General features: G+C 38.7%; 1 protein-coding gene and 1 long non-coding RNA gene across 2 annotated transcripts; one reads left to right on the forward strand and one right to left on the reverse strand.

The window, feature by feature from the left end:
- The first annotated feature begins 4,677 nt into the window (after positions 1–4,677).
- On the forward strand, positions 4,678–6,737 carry LOC136278081 (uncharacterized). Its single transcript, XR_010716176.1, has 3 exons — positions 4,678–4,822; positions 5,828–5,851; positions 6,437–6,737. It is a non-coding gene; the product is annotated as an uncharacterized lncRNA (long non-coding RNA).
- Positions 6,738–6,901: 164 nt separating this feature from the next.
- Positions 6,902–21,281, reverse strand: LOC131773824 (gamma-aminobutyric acid type B receptor subunit 2). Its single transcript, XM_059089780.2, has 16 exons — positions 20,808–21,281; positions 17,804–17,941; positions 16,755–16,925; positions 16,239–16,340; positions 16,086–16,151; positions 15,421–15,615; positions 13,253–13,483; positions 12,870–12,933; positions 12,392–12,472; positions 11,752–11,902; positions 11,468–11,600; positions 11,053–11,160; positions 10,475–10,597; positions 9,929–10,261; positions 8,699–9,460; positions 6,902–8,022 (listed from the first exon to the last, which is right to left on the reverse strand). The coding sequence occupies exons 1-16, from the start codon at positions 21,051–21,053 to the stop codon at positions 7,015–7,017; spliced, it is 3,912 nt and encodes a 1,303-aa protein (XP_058945763.2). The 5' UTR covers positions 21,054–21,281; the 3' UTR covers positions 6,902–7,014.
- Positions 21,282–21,602: the final 321 nt, after the last annotated feature.

The raw sequence follows: 21,602 nt of genomic DNA on the forward strand, positions 1-21,602 counted from the left end.
CTGATTCCTACGGCCGTGTTAAGGCTACGAAGTTTGCATGGTGAATCCTTATCTTTACTGGTTTCTATTGACTTTCTTTTTGTTGCTTTTCTGCCGTACAGTGTTTTGTACCAAAGTCTTACGCAAACGTCTGTTTTTCCTCATTCTCAACAATGGGAATTACACACTGAACATATTCAGGGTTTTTGGGAGTTAATGGGAAACTAGGAAAAAAGTAAAAACGTGTACGTGACAAAATAAAAAAGTTCCTCACTCCTAAATAAAAACTTATGTACATGCACCATGTTCAAGTGATTTTCAACTAGTTATCATAGGTAATCCTTCACTGCATTCATTTTTCCTTCATTACTCTCTTCGACTAGTCTAGAAAAGTTGCACTCCCTTAAACCAATCGAACCTCTGGTTTGCGCTTCTTTGCACTTTGGGGAGGGTGTGGTACGTGTATTTTCAACATTAACAGTATTTCAAGCATCAAAAGGGAAAACTTGAAATCTCGCATTGTCTTTGCCCCATATCGTGATGATATTTAACAGGTCAGAAAGTCGTAGCTTTGTGCCATCAATCACATCCGTGCATCAAATCGCAGACTTACAGGAAACCAGCTCAATTCAATAGCTGGAAAAAGCGGTCGACTGACTAAACGAATGACAGGAAATAACCAGTGACACTATGCAAAAGCTGAGCAGCATTCGGGTAAGCGAGTTTGAAGGTATCTTGCCATCACTTTTTTAGCGTTTTCTACGGTGCAAGGCACAAATGTTTACAGCAGGTTGTATAGCTGTTTATTCTCATACATATGGCAAGACTTGACCTCTGCTCCTGAAGTTTTAGAGACTGTCACTGGCCAAAAAATTGAGCTTGGTACATGGTCGAAGCAGTTAAAACTGTTGGGGAAACCAAAGTTTTCAGAAGTTCAGTCCGAATCTATTGATTTGGAAATTGCTCAGCTCCTCCAAAAAGGGGTTATTCAGCCATGCCATCATGAGGCCGGGGGATTTATCTCCCCAGTATTTACTAGGCCTAAGAAGGATAGTTCTTTTCGAATGATTTTGAACTTTAATACCCATGTCACTAATCATCATTTTAAAATGGAAACATCTGGACTGCTATCAGAATGATGAAACCTGGATGTTACATGGCATCCATAGATCTGAAAGATGCCCATTATTCAGTCCCAATAAGCAGTAATAACCAGAAGTTTCTATAATTTGAATGTAAAGGGACCTTAGGGCTAATGACGTCTAGTTTCCCAGGGGCTATGTGTGGATCTCTGCACTACAGGGTTCTTGAAATGGATAAAACACAGGCCCTAGTAACATGCAACGGGAATTTTGAGAAAGCCATGTCTTTATCTCTGGAGTCCAAAACGGACCTCAAACGGTAGGTTGATACATTACCATCAGCATTTAACCTTATCAACCATGGGAACCCCCAAATCATGATGGTAACAGATGCATCTTTCCCTGGATGCGGTTGCTGTTTTGATACAGTCACAACTGGAGGAAATTGGACTCCAGAAGAAGCTGTACATGATATTAACTATCTAGAAATGCTTGCTGCCTATCTTGCACTGAAATCATTTGATAGTACAATTTCTGGCAAGCATGTCAAACTTATGGTAAATAACACCACGATAAACCAAATGGGCACATGCCACTCTCGGGAAAACAACTGCCTTGAAAAACAAATTTGGGAGTTGTGCATATCTCGTAAAGTTTGGCTCACGGTAGTACACATTCCAGGCTAAGAAAATAGTGAGGCAGATAAGGAGTCACGCCTGTCTAGAAGAGAAACCGAGTGGACATTACAACCATCCCTCTTCAAAGCTGCCTCTGACAAACACAGTGTGTAGCCATGTCACTTTCTTTCCCTCATATATAACAAGAGGAATGGTATTGTATCCTCAATGGACTTGGTTAATATCGTGAACATAGATGATGAATTGTATTCTGGTCTATCTAGTCTATCCAAGCAATCCTATTTACTGTTTACAGAAGTACCTGAAATAATAATAGTGTTTAATATTAATTATCAGCTTCAATATAGTCCAAGCTATACTGGTACTATAAATGGTATTTGTGAAGTACAAGATTTCAATTATTGTATGTCATTTGCTAATGCTATGCAGGCTTTGCTGGGACAAAATTATAATTCCTTTCTTTTAACAATCCTTAGCACTACAGTAGGTTTTTACTGTAATGGTGATGGTAAGTTTAAGATATTTGATTCTCATGTTAGAGATTCATATGGTATGCCCCATCCTCAAGGAACTTGTGTGCTGTTAGAAGTTAACACCCTAAATGAGCTGATAAACTATTTTGAAGGTCTTTATCAAAATCCAAATGTTTTATTTGAACTCAAAGGTGTACATATTAATAGAAAACAATGTGATATGACAGATATTTCTGATCAACAGTTGTCAGCTGTCCCCCTCAAAGCAAATCATGCAGATGCTGAAATCACAACCATTCATATTCCCTTGTTATGCTGTTGTGCCACATCTTTTTATAGCATTTGTTTTTCCATTATCAAATATTGTGGGTATTGGAATTCACAGACTCTAGATAGAATCACTGACCGTGCAAACAAGTTTTACAAAGAAAAACTCAATGGCAATAACAATCCACCCACTATCAATAGTTTCCCAAGGAAACTTCAAATATATGATGCAGATATTAATATTGCCTTTAATTTGGAGAAACAAGGAATACAATGATGTACATCTCTTGGTTGCAAATTATTGCCTCAGAAGTCAATCACAGATAATACAAAGGATAATACTGAGTTTTTAATGTGGATTTCAAATTATTGCTTCAGCTGTATTTTTCAAAACAATGATATGAAAACAAAAGCAAAAAGTGTTAAGTACTATATTATAAGATTCAGTCCTAATGGCACAGCTTTTCAGAGTAAGATTAGGGAAGGTCCCTACTATATTTGCTCTGTTTGTAACAGAATACAATACAGAAAAACTGTTATCCAGCTAAGAAAACAAATGTACAACACTCAGCAAGAACTATTTACTGAGTTGTATCCCCATGATTCCTTTCTGTCTTGGAATGACCTATCACCTATCGCCTGATGACAACCTCTTTGGAAATAGATGTATGCCCTAGGCCAGACTTGAGCTCACTATTTCAGTATACAAGTCCGACACCCGTAGTATCATTACAATTGATCCCAAGGACCAGTACCATCCGGGTATCCCAGTTACCCTGTTCTCAGGGTCTAGTTCGCTAAAAATATATCTAAACTTGTTCTAAAAAGATTGGTTTACATAACTTTCTGATTTGTACGTGGCATAAAAACAAATTCAGGATAAAAAACATTCAGGTAAATCACTTACGTAAAAACCTACCTCTTAGCGTTGAAAACGCGCGTTGAGAACTCCGAACGTGACCACAGGGCTTGATAACGTGACCTCCACCGGTTTGCCGTTCGAGGTTTCCTCTGAAAACCTGGTGCTAAATGTCACTATTATGATATTCAATACGTCTTGTTCAGCTTATTTGTCACGAGACAGAATCATTTGCCAGATTTTAGCCGTTTAAAATGTGTAGAGTTTGAATCAGTGTGTTCTAAAAGCTCTGCCCTACTACCTTCCCTTTCGCAAATGGTTTTAATCTAGGATTTATGACGCTACTGATATAGAATTGTCGGAGTTTGCTCAACAGATAATTTGCATAATTCTGCTATCGCGCCAAATTATAATTCAAAGCCAAATCACCAAAAGTTTAAAGTCACAACGGCGAAGGAAATGAATAAGTGCAAGATGTTTTTATATTTCTATGCTTTCAAACATCTTATTAGAAGAAATCAAGCTGATCTTTTAATGGTCCGGTCTGGACTTGAGAAATATCACCCAAGAATGAAAGAGTACTTTCGACCAATTTCAGAAAGCTGACTAACGGGTGTATTTTAATAATTTATGGCAAACCTCTGTATAAGCACATATCAAAATTGAAATACTTTGCAAACCCCTTAGATATCACACCACATAGGAATACAAACGATTTATTGCTGCATCTAGTGCGTTAAATTTACGATGTCGCAAGAGGTCAAAACAGGGCCTTTTGCAGCTTTGATTATTGAGAGCTCTCAAAAATCTTTTTTTGACGTATTTCCAAAACTCAATGTGGTTTTATTTACTTACTACCAAAGATAGTTTAATGTGAAAAGTTTGAGGCAAAACTTTTTCCGATGCAAAATGCGCCGGACCGCTCTTACAGAGATAACTGCCGTAATACTCCCTGAAGAACTTTACGGCAGTTAGACAAAACACGTCGGATAATAATTAAGTTTTACAACTACTTATCGTCGAGTGCTGCTCGCTAGTTCAGTTTTAAAAAATAATTTAAAAAGTGAATTAAAAACGAATTGAAAAGTGAATTGAAAAAATTGAAAAAATTATTTAAAAGCAATTATTTAAAAAGATAAAAAAATAATTAAAAAACTAATTGAAAAATTTATTCAAACAATAATTAAAAAATTATTAAAGAAATAATTCAAAAAATTTAAAAAATAATTAAAACAATTATTAAAAAAATTAATTAAAAAATAAAAAATTGAAAAAACCAATTTAAAAAGTTATTAAAAATTTAATTAAAAGGTTGAGAATATTCTTTTTAATATTTATATTTGTTAGTCTGATATATACTAGACGATATACAAGCAAATTTCACAACAGATTTTAGAGTGAGAGAAGAGATTATTCCACAAGAAGCTTTCTTTTTCAGGTGTAAAAGAAGACACTTATTCACAATGAAGATTGCTATGATTCTGATTAGTATTGTTTGGATGGTTTGTGCGACAGTGGAAGCTGGTAAGGGAAAAGCCCGTAAGTCACTGTAACTCTTAGCCTATACGCATCATGTTCGAGGGATTTTCATATTGGTTGTCCAAAACAATCCTTTACTGCATCAATTTTGTCTTCATTACTCTCTTCAATTAGTTTAGAAAAGTCGCGCCACCTTAAACCAATCGAACCTCAGTTTTGTGCTTCTTTGCGCTTTGAGGAGGGCACGGCACGTGTTCTTTCAAAATTAGGGAGTTTTAGATCCACGTTTGTTTCTGAATACGTGTGACCAGTGGTCACGTTCGCCGTTTGCCGTCCACGTTTGAACTTTGGGCAAGGCAGTTTCAGGTAGTTGAACTCCCTCGACGGTTTTTTTTCTTCCTGATAAAAAGTACTCATGTATGTTCATAAATGTTCGTGAAGTGAAGTCTTTTCTTTTCAACCAATCCGTTTGGGACGATAGAAAACCAATCTTCTAGCCACATTTTGTGTTTGAAATAAAGGACCCCCATCCTTTGTGTAACTCAAGATGGCGGCGCACATGATGATTCTTTTTCTCAGATGAAAGCCGACGTCGATCTAAAAAGCTGAAAAACTCGAGACTTCTAACTTCTAATCACAAACTGCTGACCGCGGTTTGACGTTAGCAGTGAACACACCAAACGTGGATCTAAAATTCTATATTTCAAGTATTTAAAGTATCGAAAGGGGAATCTTGAAATCTCACATTACCTTGCCTCTGTAAAATTCAAGCCTCTCGCATTAATTTTGGGCCTAATCGCGTGTCACGCATGAACTATTTGCTACCCTCTTCGAGCAGTTTGTATATTTCTACTTTACAAAGTGTTCCGTTCTTTTCAAGTGATTCCCTTCACGATGAGTACAAAAACTGATATCATCTTGTTAAAAATCATTCAACATTCTGGCTTTTTCCTTCAGTCCTTACCCAGTAAAACTTGCTTTAACTTCTTGTAACAGTACGAAAGAGGTTATATAAAACCTTTAGATCGTTTCTTTTTTTTTGCTTTCTAGGTGATGTCAAAGAATTCTGGCGACGTAAGTTTTTCCCTGCAGACCGAAATATCTCCCCTTCAAGATTAAATTTCCTATTTTCTTGATTTTTTTTTAAAATTTTACCCGCCTCAGTTATAGTATAGTGCAAGCAAAAGAGTATTGTATAACTTCATCTCCATCAGTTACAAAACATAATTTATACAGAAACAAAAACACAGACTAAACTTTCGCTTTGCCCCAGATCATGATGATATTTAACAGGTCAGAGCGTCATGCTTTATATTATAAGATTCGAACTCTTAATGTATTTTTTTCTAACAGACTATGTTTGGTGCATTTAGGCAGTCTCTACCTAATCTCAGGGACAACTAGTTGTTGAATAAGGAGCCAGCCATTTTTCATCACCTGGCGTGGGATTACATGGTTTTCAAGGGGGGGGGGGGGGACGGAGGGGGGATCAGTCGTCTCCAATGTAGAATGGAAAAATGACTGACTGCCAATTAATTGTCAATCAGGGGAGAGGTTCATGAGTAAACTACATAGCGTTATAAAGGGATAAGGTAAATGTTATCATAACTCAAGCAATAATGACCGTTCCCTTCGTTTATGTCTTTTTTCTTCCTTCAGCTTGTTCGCCAACGGAAGCTGAAGTACTAGATTGTCCGGAGGGGACAATATGTATGGCTCTGGTATATGATACAGGAATCGCGGTCCCTGTATGTAGGCCATTGCAGGGTTAACAGGCCCGACAAGCCGGCAACCAGTAATATAGCGGGATCTCCTGGAGACAAAACCTGGATATTAACAGCCTTCCTTAGAGATTAAAGGAAAAAATTTTAGAACAACTCCGCAGATTTAGCACTAACGAGTTGAAAAGGAATGTGAAATTGTGAAAAATTTTGGCGAAAACTGAAATAAATCTGATAGCATGGAAACGTATTTGTTCTGATGAGTCAAATATGAGTCAGGTAATAAATTTCCGAGGAAGGGTCAGGTAATTCCTTTAAAACTCCTTTTTGGCAAACTCGGCCCAGTCTCCACCCCAATCTCAGCCCCAGTGATGATGGATGACAGCAGAATTTTTTTTGCATCTTTATATTTCAGATAAGACTCCATGTTTTCTCCTTTTCCCTTGACGCTTCCACAAGATACCAATTAATTGAGCAAATACTTCGATGATTAATAAGTTTGTTTGTCAGAATTGATTATACAAAGAATATTTTTTCTATTTTGTCATTTTTCTTTTTCTCCTTCTTCCTTTGCACTTTCCTCATGTAAGCCGGAAAGTCCTTTGCACTTCGGTCACATGAAGCTTTCTGTGTTCGTGTAGGATTTGCCTCATGTACTGGGGAATCAAGTGTCTTTGAGTCTGACAATTCCACTTTTTCTTCAGTCTGACCTGAAAAGTTCTTTATTTCCGCAGGAAATTCTTGATTTGTATCGAAATCATTAGCCACTAATGGGTTTAGCAGTATTACAGTACTTTGCAAATTGTCATTTTCATCGAGTACCACTCTAGAAGTCTCAACACCAAAGCGATTTTGAACACTTTCGTCCGATGATTCACAATAAGAATTGGACTTTGGATCGGAAATGCTTTGGTCTTTTGGTTCTGACGAAAAGAGCCGATCCTGACACACGATCTTCGGAATTACATTTTGGCTGCTTATCATGACATCTTCTTTCTCGTGATTAAAAATGGAAGGTTTCTCAAGATTTTCATCCATTTTGTTTACCGACTTCAAATGAATTATATCTTCATCCTCATCACTGCTAAATCCCATATTGGTTCTTTCGCCGATGCCAGAAATTTCTTTCTCCGACTCGCAACCATCTATGTTATCTCGACGAATAATAGTGGGAGCTTTTCCCGTGCTTCTGGTTTCGCTTATCACAGCTTGAGGAGATTGCGATACAATCGTCAAAGATTTAACTGCTTCAGCCTCCGCCGTCGTTGTTCCAGCTCTTGGATTTTCAGTGCTTGCGCAGAAATCTTGTCTTTTGTCGATGCCCTCAAAGCTAAATCGTTTCATGGCGGTTGTTGCAAAAGGGCTAATGGGTCTTTTCTTGTCACCACATGGGGTTCCGTTCCAGTTGCAGTGCAACTCGGACGAGGACTGGGAGCGGCCAATGGGAGGTGGTCTTGTGACAGGAGATGGACGGAAAGATCCCGGTCTGTGACCACCGAGATCCACACTAAGCAGCTGCTGAAGCTGTTGAGGAGAAAAACAAAATTCTCAGTTTGAAATTATTATTTCGGCTTGAATGATTTGCACACTAAGACAGAGGGTCGATATTCCGAAGCCAATCCCATATTTATACAATTTCACTCGCTCAAGTTAGGGCGCTATTTGGTTGTTTATTCAATAAACTAAAAGCATAGTTATTATTACGACCAATGAGGGCACAGAAACAAGGAGGCTGTCTGAAAAGGAGGAGAACACGAGTGACCTTCAAGTCGCAGTTGGCTTCAGTTTTGCATCTGATTGGTTGAGAGGGAGCTGCTTTTAGACATTTTTTCTCAATAACTGCTTATTTATGCGGTGTAGCAATCGATTATGGTTTGGTTGTTCAGCAGGCAAATAGGTTTGCTTGCACTTTAGGGAATTCGGAAGAATTCGAGTGGGGGGATGTGAAGATATTTTTGCACCAGGAGCCCCCCCCCATGTTCAGAAAATACTCCGCCGACTCTGTATTTTCTTGAGCGGGATCCTCCTAGGCCCTACAACTAGCTTAAAAACGAGCAATCGAGCTAAATATAAATGAATGAATAGATTGATAAATAAAAGGTTCTGGATAGGCGGAACAGCTTTGCATCTTAAAAGATGGAACTTCAGCCACAGTATCTGTTACTTTCAGAAATAATTTCCATTCGTGAATGTCTCTTACCTCTCTTAAATCTTTCGAAATTTTTCTATCCTCGTTCTGTTTTCTCTGTATTTGAGGCGTTACATCACACCAAACTGAATTCAAAATACTGACTTCTCCCAACTGCTTCTTCAACTCCGCATTCTCCTTAAGGAGACGTGACACTTTTTCAGCCTCTTCGCTCGGAGCACTCTTGAGGTTGAGCTCCACAATCTTGCGGTGAAGCTGCGCATTCTCATGCCACACTTTAGCCAGCTTTCCCGCCTCGGAAATTCTCGCCTCTTGCAGCTTTCTGTTCAGTTCTCGGTTCTCCGCTTTCAGCACCAATAGCGGATCAGCGAGCTCGGAAAAGAACGACCCAATGTCGAGTGATCCCCGTTGCAAATACGGTCCGGAAAACGAGGATGACCGACGTTTACGCCTCTTTCGAACGCACAATTCTTGAGTGGTATGACACGTAACTGCCCGCTTGTTAAGTTGCGGTCTAGTCAGCAGTCTTATAGGCAGTTGAGCGAAAGATTTCCCCTCCCGACCATTTTCAACAGGGTCGGCGATTCTAACCGACAGGTTTGGAATTGCATTTTCTCCGTGTTTAAGTTTAATTGCACGTATTTCTTTCTTGAGCGTGGCTATCTCTTCCTGAAGTTTTGAATCCGCACTGGGATCATTGACGGAATGAGATGAATCAAGCGAATCGTAATTTACTTCCATTACGTTTCGTGTAGGACATTGTAGAGCAGATATCCGAAATTGCTCCTCCGCATTCTTTTTGAGCTTCAAAATCTACGACAGGAACAAAAACGTCTTATATAAAAGTGTTGAGAAACTTTCTTAACCTTTTTCACTCGTTGACCTTTGTAGGCAGGAGACGTCCTGAGTAGGTAGTCACAAAACAATCAGAATTCAGCCATTATTACCAGAAAAAGGATTCCTATACGCCAAAAAATTGTTAAATATCCCAACCCCCTCTAGGAGGCACTTTATGTTTTAGATTTGTCATTTATCAATATTTCGACTGATAAGTTATAACGTTTGTTATGTCATCGTGTCTGTTTTTGTCGTTGGTAGGTCTTACTCATCAAAAGAAAAGCTTGCGGAAAAATAAGTTCCCCCCTAGACTACAAGCAATCTTTCCTTTTCGGCGAGTGCGTCGTACGAATGAAAATTTTAAAGAAGAGTGAAGAAACAAAAAGCACGCAAATAACAGAAATTATTCTGAGACTATCTGCGAAAAACTCGTTTCTTGCTCACCTTCGGTACAAAAAGTAAACAAAGTGTCACTGTTGTAGGAAGGAGCAGAAAAAACGAGACACACGCCACAAGCGCGTTAATGTGACCATCAATCAGGAAGGCCAGCGGTATACCCACCAGAGCGCAAGGTATTATATTATACACACTCATGCACACGTAACGCGAGTCATTGAGCAGGCGGACTTTTGCCTCACGTGTGACCCATGCGATTAAGCATCCAATCACCAATAAGAGAGCTTTGTAGCCGAGCAGAATGTATAACCAAGTGGTGAAGTATCTAGAAGTACAGTATTGCTCCTGTGGTATAATTCTAAAATGAGGTTCTTCCTTAATCTGAAAAGAAACAGGTATGTTAATATATTTTTGAAGGTTGTGGCATGTGGCGAATATACTTTAAAAAGTCGATCAATAGTCGATCGAGAATGGTCGGCAATTGGCTGAAAGTCGGAAGTTCTTGATCTATATTCCCACGACCCTTTCACGTGACTGTGCCATGAAACATCAAATAGAAATTGTACTTTGATCGCTTTAACCCGACTGACTAACCTGCGACTGTATGTCAGTTGTAACAATCTCAGGTGTATCCACTCCAATCCACAGAGACATTACAACTATGTCAATCAGTACCAGAACTACCATGAAACAAATAAGTTCCTTATACTTGAGTGTCTGAGGAAGGAAAGATTGTGAACATTATGGAGAAAGGTCTTATAGCCACGTCCAGAGCAAGAGTTCGATTTTCATGAGACGATCTTCCCTGGCGATGATTGCCGCTCATGCACTCCTAGCGCACAGTTCTTTTAAGATGACATTGCTGCTTGTTGTAAATACAGAAAAGGCTTGTATAACACAGTAATTTTCAGCTAAATCCCATAGCCAAACCTTTTTTTCTTACTTTAATTTTTTAGCTATTTTTCACTATCTTAAGCCCCATTAAACCAATCAGAGGTAAGTGCAAAGGCAATCTCGTCTTGAGTACGTACGTTTTCCCACCCTTTACGACGGTCACATGCAGTTTCTCTAAATTGTAAGTGGTCCATTGCGTTACGTACATTTTTTGTGATTGGTCACGTTATTTTCTTTGGTCAGAGTTTTGGTATTGTGAAAAGATTGTCGAAATTTACCTTTTCTTTAGGTCTAAAGTTGTTGTAAATCTGATACACTCGCCACAGCTTTGAGAACATTGCACCAACCGCTAGACTATAACCAACGGACAAGAGAAAACCTCGAGCCTGAAATGACAAGGAAATTCCTTAGCTGGTAAGATGATTGCATCAACATGAACTTTGCACTAAATTCCGACAAAACTTATGACTTACTACACCTTGAGGTCATCCTGGTTTCCTTAGCTCAAAGCAACCGAAAGTATTCATATCCTCCGAGGTTGGCTTAAAGTTTCTACATTAGATTCCTAGTACCAATTGATACTATTGGCTAGACGGAAGGAGGCTATGTATACTACTATACTAAGCCCCTAGCTGATATAGATAAAACTCTTTAGACTTGTGTATAGGAGAATATTTGCTCGGATAAACTTACCCTGCAAAGGCCCGTTAGTGTGCTGGTGTCCACCAATTTACCATCGATGGCGATCATATAAACAGATATGTAGATCAAAACACATCCTAGGATTATCACGTTGTTAAGGTTTGGACTTGATAACTTGATATGGCTGAAGGAAAAAACGAAAACCTAACTTAGTAAAAAATATGTCACATATGGCGTGAAGCGGAGCAGGAATATTACCATTCAATGTCTTCATCATCGGACATACACAAAACATCCATTCACGAATCATATATTATGTAGCTTCCCTAACTTACCGTTGCATTCGTCGAACAAAATTGAATCGCAGGAGGTACGCCGCCAATAAAATGCCTCCGCTGGTCAAAATAACGATGACACAAAACAGTGGCGTAGAAACGTACTGTATCTCATAAATGGTAACTTTGCCATCAGTTGGAGGAGCGCCACCTTAACGTTCAAAGACGAGAATTAAAGGGATACTGTCACGGAATATGGGGGTTATTTTTCACGACAGAAATATCTCCTTTCATAAAAACCTGTTTTACAAGTGTGCGATTACATGAGGCTGAGGAAAAAAGAATGGACATGGCTGGAATTTGGAAGTAGTGGAAAATCTTTTTGTTTTACGTTCGTTTCATTTTTCTGAGAAAAGCCCCAGTCTTCATTTAATTTTTCATTACGATAAACTATATTAACCTTCATAATTTATCGTAAACTCTTCGGCAATATTCGTCTATGTTCGGAATTCGTAGGATATTTTCGGGACTTTGAAGGATATTGACACCAAAATCGCACATATCATTGTCTTAAGAAAATAAGCCAGGTATCGGACAGTACACATGCTGCCTTAACGAGTCGGCTTTTAATTGGAGCTCCATTTCTTAAAGAGCAAAGGTTTATTTACTTACTCAGAGGAATGATGTTACCTAAACATACCTTTCCATAACACTTGAGCACCATCCAACACAATTTTATCGGTATCAGGGTGGTATGTGCCCAATATCTTCGAAATTCCGTCTGTTTGAAAGCAAAGAAATGAAAGTTCACGAGAAGCGACGTCGATAATTAATTCGATTTAGCACGAGGTAAAGATTTATAATCAGAAAGTGCTCGTATTATTTTACATTTTGTCAGTACAAAGGTTTTGTTGAAATACGAAATTTTATAAAATAAGTGATATGTTAACCGCGAGTGTCGAAAAGCCAAAATTGGCCACTAGTGTCCAAAATCTTTGATGGGTCATTAGCATTCAAACTCTTAAATCGGCCACAGAGGCCTAAATTCCAAGATCAGCCACTAATGTCCAAAATCAAAAAAAGGCCGCTACTGTCCAAATCTCAGATCGACCATTAGGGTTCAAACTCCAAAATCGGCCACTCGTGTCTAAAATATTAAATCGAATCAATCAACTTACTTTGCATTTGTTTTATGTATGAGGGCTTCGTTCCTTCCCCTTTACTTGAAAACGTCACTTTTCCCTACGAAATAAACAATTTTAAACGTTAATGCTTGAAAATTTGCTTATCGTTATAAATATCATAAAACCCAAAGGTAAAATATTTAATTTGATTCTTGATCAGTGGACTGACAGATAACCTCCTTTTAGTTGAGCTGCCGCGAAAATTCAGGTTGACGATTAATCATTTTTCTATGATTGGAAGCTGATATCTAGAATAAATATATGTCTTGCCTCCAGCTCAGCCAAAAGCACGGAGCATTCATTTTTAACTCAAAGCGAGGGAAGAGAGCCCGCGGTAGGTGAGGGTTACGGTGAGAAAATTGTTAGCATGTCACTACCGTAATCCCTTGGAATTCCAGGTTTTTCAACGTTTGCTTGAAAATTTGCGCCATGCCACTGTCTTGGTAGGTAAAATCTTCTAGAGATCTGTTCAAGGTTTTGCGGATTTCACTCATAGACTTGTTTAATGTGAGAGCAATCGTCCACATGGAGTCAAACACGAAGGGAACATAAAGATCGGTGTTGTTTCCACTTGGCTTGACATGGGTTTGTAGAAATTTTTCGGAGGTCTACAGAGTAAAGAAAATCGTTTAATATTTTGAAACGTTGATGGAATTTTCATTATACACCAATCGATCAATCAATTAGTCAGTCAGTCAGTTGGTCAAACAGTCAGTCTATCGATTAATTAAATATTCATTCAGTCCTTCAGTCAGTCAATAAGTTAGTCAGTCAGTCATTAAGTCAATCAGTCAGTCAGTCAGTCAGTCAGTGAGTCAGTCAATCAGTCAGTCAGTCAGTCAGTCAGTCAGTTAGTCAGTCAGTCAGTCAGTCAGTCTGTCAGTCAGTCATTAAGCCAATCAGTCAGTCAGTCAGTCAGTCAGTCAGTGAGTCAGTCAATCAGTCAGTCAGTCAGTCAGTGAGTCAGTCAATCAGTCAGTCAGTCAGTCTGTCAGTCAGTCATTAAGTCAATCAGTCAGTCAGTCAGTCAGTCAGTCAGTCAATCAGTCTGTCAGTCAGTCAGTCAGTCTGTCAGTCAGTCATTAAGTCAATCAGTCAGTCAGTCAGTCAGTCAGTCATTAAGTCAATCAGTCAGTCAGTGAGTCAGTCAATCAGTCAGTCAGTGAGTCAGTCAATCAGTCAGTCAGTCAGTCAGTCAGTCATTAAGTCAATCAGTCAGTCAGTGAGTCAGTCAATCAGTCAGTCAGTCAGTCAGTCTGTCAGTCAGTCATTAAGTCAATCAGTCAGTCAGTCAGTCAGTCAGTCATTAAGTCAATCAGTCAGTCAGTGAGTCAGTCAATCAGTCAGTCAGTGAGTCAGTCAATCAGTCAGTCAGTCAGTCAGTCAGTCATTAAGTCAATCAGTCAGTCAGTGAGTCAGTCAATCAGTCAGTCAGTCAGTCAGTCTGTCAGTCAGTCATTAAGTCAATCAGTCAGTCAGTCAGTCAGTGAGTCAGTCAATCAGTCAGTCAGTCAGTCAGTCAGTCTGTCAGTCAGTCATTAAGTCAATCAGTCAGTCAGTCAGTCAGTCAGCCAGTGAGTCAGTCAATCAGTCTGTCAGTCAGTCAGTCTGTCAGTCAGTCATTAAGTCAATCAGTCAGTCAGTCAGTCAGTCAGTCATTAAGTCAATCAGTCAGTCAGTCAGTCAGTCAGTGAGTCAGTCAATCAGTCAGTCAGTCAGTCAGTCAGTCAGTCATTAAGTCAATCAGTCAGTCAGTCAGTCAGTCAGTCAGTGAGTCAGTCAATCAGTCAGTCAGTCAGTCAGTCTGTCAGTCAGTCATTAAGTCAATCAGTCAGTCAGTCAATCAGTCAGTCAGTGAGTCAGTCAATCAGTCAGTCAGTCAGTCAGTCAGTCAGTCATTAAGTCAGTCAGTCATTAAGTCAATCAGTCAGTCAGTCAGTCAGTCAGTCAGTCAGTCAGTGAGTCAGTCAATCAGTCTGTCAGTCAGTCAGTCTGTCAGTCAGTCATTAAGTCAATCAGTCAGTCAGTCAGTCAGTCTGTCAGTCAGTCAGTCATTAAGTCAATCAGTCAGTCAGTCAGTCAGTCAGTCAGTCTGTCAGTCAGTCAGTCAGTCATTAAGTCAATCAGTCAGTCAGTCAGTCAGTCAGTCAGTCAGTCAGTCAGTCAGTCTGTCAGTCAGTCATTGAGTCAGTCAATCGTTTATTTATTCATTCATTTATTCATTCAGTCAGTCACTCATTTAGTCAGTCAGTTAGTCAGTCATTTAGTCTGTCAATAAGACAATCAGTCAGTCAGTCATTTATTCATTCAGTCAGTCAGTCAGTTAGTCAGTAGTCAGTCATTCAGTCAGGCAGTCAGTCAGTCTGTTACTCAATCGTTCAGTTTTATATCGTTTTTCAACACTTTATGTCAAAAATTTTGATTTCGGACGCTATCGTGCGATTTCCGACGTCACACTCCGATTTCAGACGCTTTCGTCAGATTTCTGATACTTCCGTCCGATTGGGGACGCTACACCCTCACCCTTACACGTTATTCAACTCACCATTCCTGATATAGTGGGTTCCTGGTTGGAAACAATCCGTGCACTCTCAACGGAAAAGTAGCCCTCGGTCGCCATTCTCATCTGTCCTTCTGTGCAATCAATTTTATCATCTTTAACGAGCCACCAGGGTTTGTTGTCGTACCAGTCCATTATCAACCACATGTAGTGCTCTCCGTACATTTCTTGTTTGTATGCCTACACCAAAGAAAACGAAGCAAGGTATGGTGAAAGATCAACGTGACTCGAAGTTTAGTCCGCGAGTCGGCCCTAATTCCACTAGCCTGCCTGTGACATGCATGTTGTTAAGAGCAGACGTAAAGCAAGTCACTGTAGCGCACATGAACTCACAATTTACTTTTAGCTTTCTAACCAAGTAGTTTCCTTGCAAATTAAAAATCTTCTGCTATGTCTGATTGCCTCCCGTGTTAGAAGTAACGGCAATAATACAGAACATTTGGGTAAAAACACACAGGGGCCACTAAAGGTAATTAAGGACACACAAGTCACAAATCCTTTCTGCCTATCGTTCAAACAAGCTACTTTGCGAATTAAAATGTTGTGCTGTGCATGTTGCATGAAACGCCAATATTATGCAACATTTGAGGAATGAAATGAGCAGAAAGCATGCATATAACAAAGAATCGCGTGGTAATTGAATACTGCACCTCGCAAAAAACTCTCCGAGCCTTGTCTTCGTAGAACATCCCAACAATGATGCGGGCGTCTCTCTTCTGTTGAGGTTAATACATATTCAATGAAAACTTCTCATGAATTGATCGTAGCTAAGTAACTCTCGATTTCTTTTCAGGAAACCTTACCTTCAGATTTTCAACCTGAATCTTAGGATCGTCATTAAACAGTTCTGTGGCTATAAGATCGAAATTGTTGTTTATAAGATCTTCTTGGAGCATGTCCATTACCTGAAAGAAAGTATTTTAATTTTAACACTTTCAACGTGACGTGCATTGTGTAAACCATGAAAACGCAAAGTCCTAACATGAATCCACCATAGTAAATTTTACTTTCCTCTGGTCCTCACTTAGGCTAGATATTTGAAAATTTAGGCGTTTAAATTCCCACCCTTATCACGCTAACTCCCGTCCCCCCCTCCAAACCCCTTCGAGTGACCAGCATCTAATTTCTCCTGACATCATCACTGTTGAATCAAAAATTAAGGTCATTAGAATGAAGGAAACGCTCACGAACCGACGAGGCTCTTAATTGTCGTTTAAACTCTCCTTGTCAGTCTCTCAAATACCAATGTATTAATTTATTTTTGACCTTTTTGTTCCACTCAAATGTTACCATATGTCGCTATTTGATCGATACGTCACCTCATCAAAGACGTAACTATTTTGTCGAATAGTAGCAACTCTCTTCCACTTGAAGTGCTTTGAGAAAGCTATCCTCGCGTTGTTATATGCAGAGTCAGGTGGTACAATGTTGTATAGCATGGGATACTTCTCCTTATTGGATAGATCGCTGGCAGTGGAGGCATATGACACCTGTCAATTAAAATAAGACGTGAGGACTGGCGACTGTTCCTAATCACGCTTTGTCTTGTTACACTATTTTCTAAACCACGCAGCTTTGCATTCACGCGTTTAACCCTTTCACTCCCAAGATCTCATTAGTAATTCTCCTTATTATTTGCTATACAATTATTACGATGTTAGGTCAGAGAATTTGATATTGGATCAAATCTTAATCCCTTTATTGATATTTTTCTTTATTCTCATCACTTGTCTACTTGATATTGTATCGACACGGTAAGGAGAAATTCTCTCTCGGTCACTCATGGGAGTTAAAGAGTTAAAGGGTCACGACTCTAAGCTAGAACTTCAATGTTTCGGCAAACCAGAGATCGCTTCTATCCAAGATAAAAATGGCAAGATTTCCGTATAACCCCTTACCTCATTGTACATGCAGTGCTTGGATGAAAAAAAAAACCACAATGAAAATGGATTGTCTATGGGAGTATGGCTTTGAATAGTAAACAAATTGTCATTCGCAGAACAACGCTTACACGTGCACGACCTCCGAGTAATTATAAAAAAAATAGCGTTCCTCTTCAAAACAACAGCTGGAATCTCCTTCTTGTGAATGCCAAACACGGCTTTGTTGTGTTTCTCTTCGGTAGAGATTCCAGAAGAAGATAGTTCTGATACCTTGATAGATTTAGCAAATACCTTCTTAGATTTAGCAAATGCACCTCAACATTTAAGAGTTAATTCGTCGAAATTTACCTCTACATTTTATAAGGAATTATTTCAGGCATAATCGTTGTTATTTGTACAAGCTATCTGGCATATTCCTCTCCAAAACAAAATTTCCATGAATTCACTTTTAAGAAAATACCAGAGTTAAATAATTTACTATTTACCTGTACAAGATTCCAGAGCTTGCCGATCTGTGCAGTGGCTCGGGTCACTGATGAACAAGCAGCCCCTAGGAGCATTATCATTGGGGGCCTGGTGTGAAGGGACTCAAACAGCGAGTTTGTCGCATGTCCTGGGTCACACTGCCGTGAATTAGTCAGAAAATAAAACAAATTTTAGAATCGTATAAGTATAATCCATTTCTGACCACCACTGACCACTACTCAAAACCCGGGTCAGAAGGGGGCAGCAACACGCTTTTGAGACTTTCCTATCATTTCCTACCAGCCTCATAGCTTTTTAAGTTGCATGAAACAAGATGTATTGCCAGCTCTGAAATGAAATAACGTTAAGAACCGTAATATTCTCCTTTTTCACCAGACTCACATAGAGTTGTAAGTAATTTCATATTGGTCCGGTAAACTCGCGCTTCCTTCTCAACCAATCAGATACAAAACTAAAACCAATCGCAACTTGGTCACACGCGTTTTCCCGCGCTTTGGGAAGTTTGCTCGTGATAGTTACCGCTTTCCTCAAAGACTGCTTTTTCTACTTTGGCTTTGATTTCACGACAAATGGGAAAATGCTTCAGGCAAATTATGAAATGGATTTACCTCCTGCAAGTTTTGATCTTCTAGACATCCGATCAAAGAAACCGATAATGAAACTTGATAAATTGACTGAAGAGCTGATTGCAACTCGGTAACAGTGGGAGATGACGCATTTCGTAAATATTACGTACATCACAACACGGGAGACTGCTCTCCAGTGGGGTAACACGAGTCAACTCATGCCAAAAAAAATAAATTGAATCTCATTTTCACAACAAGAGATTTGGGGGTCAAGTTATGGTAAGTGTAGTGAATATCGTTGCAATTTATTTTTCACCTCAGGGCAAAGACAAAAGGGAATTTTAAACGCGCTAAATCATTCAAATTCGACCATCGCGTGATTTTGCACATATCAATGTTGTAAAAAGATAACAATCTTCTGTCAATAGTTGTTAATTATTTTGCCTTATTGGAACAGAATGAGACCATTATATGAAATACTTGATGATTTCTGTTTCGCCAAAATGTTTAGCCATTGAAAATGTTTCTAGAGCGGAAAACTAAGCCAGAAATTACTTATTACAGACTTCAGCGAACAGCCGCCAAGGGAATCATTTCATTCGGAGAAAAGTTTCTTCATTTCACAGTCTGGAAATTTGGTTATCAATTAAAGTACGAAAATTTTGTCATATCCTAATTTTGAAAGCAATTAAGTTTGACAAGAATATTTCCAATTTAAGCATCGACGTCAAAATTGCTTCATAACTACGAATAAACAAAATATGGAAAAGCGGGCCCGATATTTCGCTACGTAATTACAAATACCTTGAAAAGGTATGAAATTTGACTTAGCATTTCAAATTGCTGAAGAATTATGAAAAACAGATTGCGCTCATATCATCATGATAAACAAGTCAATACTTGATGTGTAGAAAGACTTTCAAATAGAGCCTTTTGTACAATAACGATTAGATAATTTCCAAACAAAGGTTATGACGTCGAAGTTTAAGATATTAGCGGACGAGAAAATCAATTATGTTAAACTCTGACACTCACATAGTCGAGGGCACATAGACGATAGCCGTGAGTTGAATGAATAAAATGGAAGATCGGGTCAATAAATTTTTCACGCGAAACTGGATTACTGCATTGATTTTAAAGAGGACAAAGCGTTTGTTCGCTCGACTTTTTGCTTGATTCAATGGTTCTGTTGAGGAGGAAATATCAAATTTTAAATTCATTTTCCCTTGAATTTAATTGCAAGCTTTAGAAGGAATAATCCATAATTTTTTAACCAAAACGGCTATGAACAAGAGCCTTAGAATGTCAACAACAATCGAACTGTATTTACAATGGTCTTCTACTCAATGAAGTTTTTGGACCGATTTGAGAAGGAATTCGAAATTGAAAATTGTATTTCAACTGAGTGTTAGTCTCATATCAACAGTGTTCACTTTCTGTGGTGGAGAAAAACAACATAACAAGACTTCGCTCATTTTCTAAATTTGTAAACCAAACTACAAAATTTTTGGTCAATATGAAACCATAATGAATGTGAAGGGCGTCAGGAAAAGCCGGCATATTTTGACGTGGTTTTCGAAAAGCTCTCGAAAAACGCAAGGCAAACTAGCGGAAGTGATATTCAAGAAGCGTTTGCCGCAAACAAATGTTACAGCCACGTTCTGTTAACAAAAAGAATAAAATGTTTCGTCTAACATAAGAATTCAATGCCTGAAATGTTTTCAAACAAAGTTTCGTAAAGTAAAACATTTCAGTAGTACTGAATACTGACTTTTCGTTCCCTTCGGAAGTTATTTCTGAGAATTTTAATAGGCCATTGTTGACTTTGAAGTGCAGTTAACGATATAGATTCTTCCAGGCCATGACAACGAAAATCTGTTCAAGTCTACACTAATTTTGATCCAAACACTTTTAAGATAATTACGCTCTAGATATCATTTCCCTATTGTTCCTTTGTTAAGGTTGTATATTGCATAATTTTGGGAGCTAAATTTCCTTTTAAATAGAATAATAGCTGAGTCGTTTATTTTCGTGTGCGTAACCAAAGGAATTTTTTTCGATCAAGCAACGCGTCGATTTCAAAACGAAAAAAGTTTGAATGTTCAACGGCCATTTTTCGTAAGGGGGGGGGAAATGACTGTGGAGAGAAGGGATTTTGAGAGAGACAGGACACAATATAATTTTGAAGTATTTAACTTATCCCTTACACATAGGCTGTCAGCGTTGTAATGCGACATGTCATCAAAGGTCACCCTAAACTTCCCACAGTACTCAAGGTATTGTAAATGGTTTTGCCTGTGTCTGAAAATGTCGCGCAAATGATGAAGTTGTAATGAAACTCACTACTAGTGAAGTTGTTAAGAAACCAAATAATTTGAGTTTTAGTGACTATACTCTGAGATGTAACCAACAGACAAAAAAAAATGATTTTGGATACCTGTGTATCATTCCATATGAGCTGCAATTGGTAACCGTTTAACAAATCGGTGCGGTTGTTCACCATATCAATTGCCAGTTCGCTTACAGGAAGAAATATTTTTCCTGCCGAAGCTACAGAGGAACCACTCATTGGAAATAAACCTCCTATGTATAGTGTCTTCGTGGCATCCAACATTGGAAAATTGGCAGCAAAACACGCAAGCAAGAAGCTCACGGTGCGAACAGATTTCCAAAAGTAGTTCATGTTCCCTTGAAAAGAAAAACTGCGTTCGCGCTGTTGTCCCACCGAAACTTTCCAGCGTCCGAAATTTTCAACGCCACTCCACGGTTTTGAATTCCACCACGCCACGCGTTCATGAACGGAAACCGTCTTCACTGCTAGATGGCTACAAAAACATTTAAAACTTCTTGAGGGCTAAAAGCTCTGTGTTTACGTAGGAAATGCATGAGCAATCAGATGTTGAAGTGACTCTTAAAATAGTTTGTGTGTTGTCTCTGGCCTGCGGTCGGCTCGATAATTTACATACATCGTGCCAATCCAACCCTAATCCGTACGTGATGATTCAGACCTTCTGTGAAGATAAAATATTTTTCCAAGTACATATGTTAGTAATTTAGGCTGATGATTTAGAAAAAATGAGTGAAAACATTTTTCATCGGATCACACTTGAACAAAGGTTAAGTTTTTTAGAGGATACTAGTCTGTTTCAGTTGCCATAATTTCAACGAGAGTGTACTATGAATAAAGAACGATTCGTCATATCTGTCCTATAATGTTTGCATTCTTTTGTTA

This window comes from Pocillopora verrucosa, chromosome 14, assembly GCF_036669915.1.
Source record: "Pocillopora verrucosa isolate sample1 chromosome 14, ASM3666991v2, whole genome shotgun sequence".
NCBI lineage: Eukaryota > Metazoa > Cnidaria > Anthozoa > Scleractinia > Pocilloporidae > Pocillopora > Pocillopora verrucosa.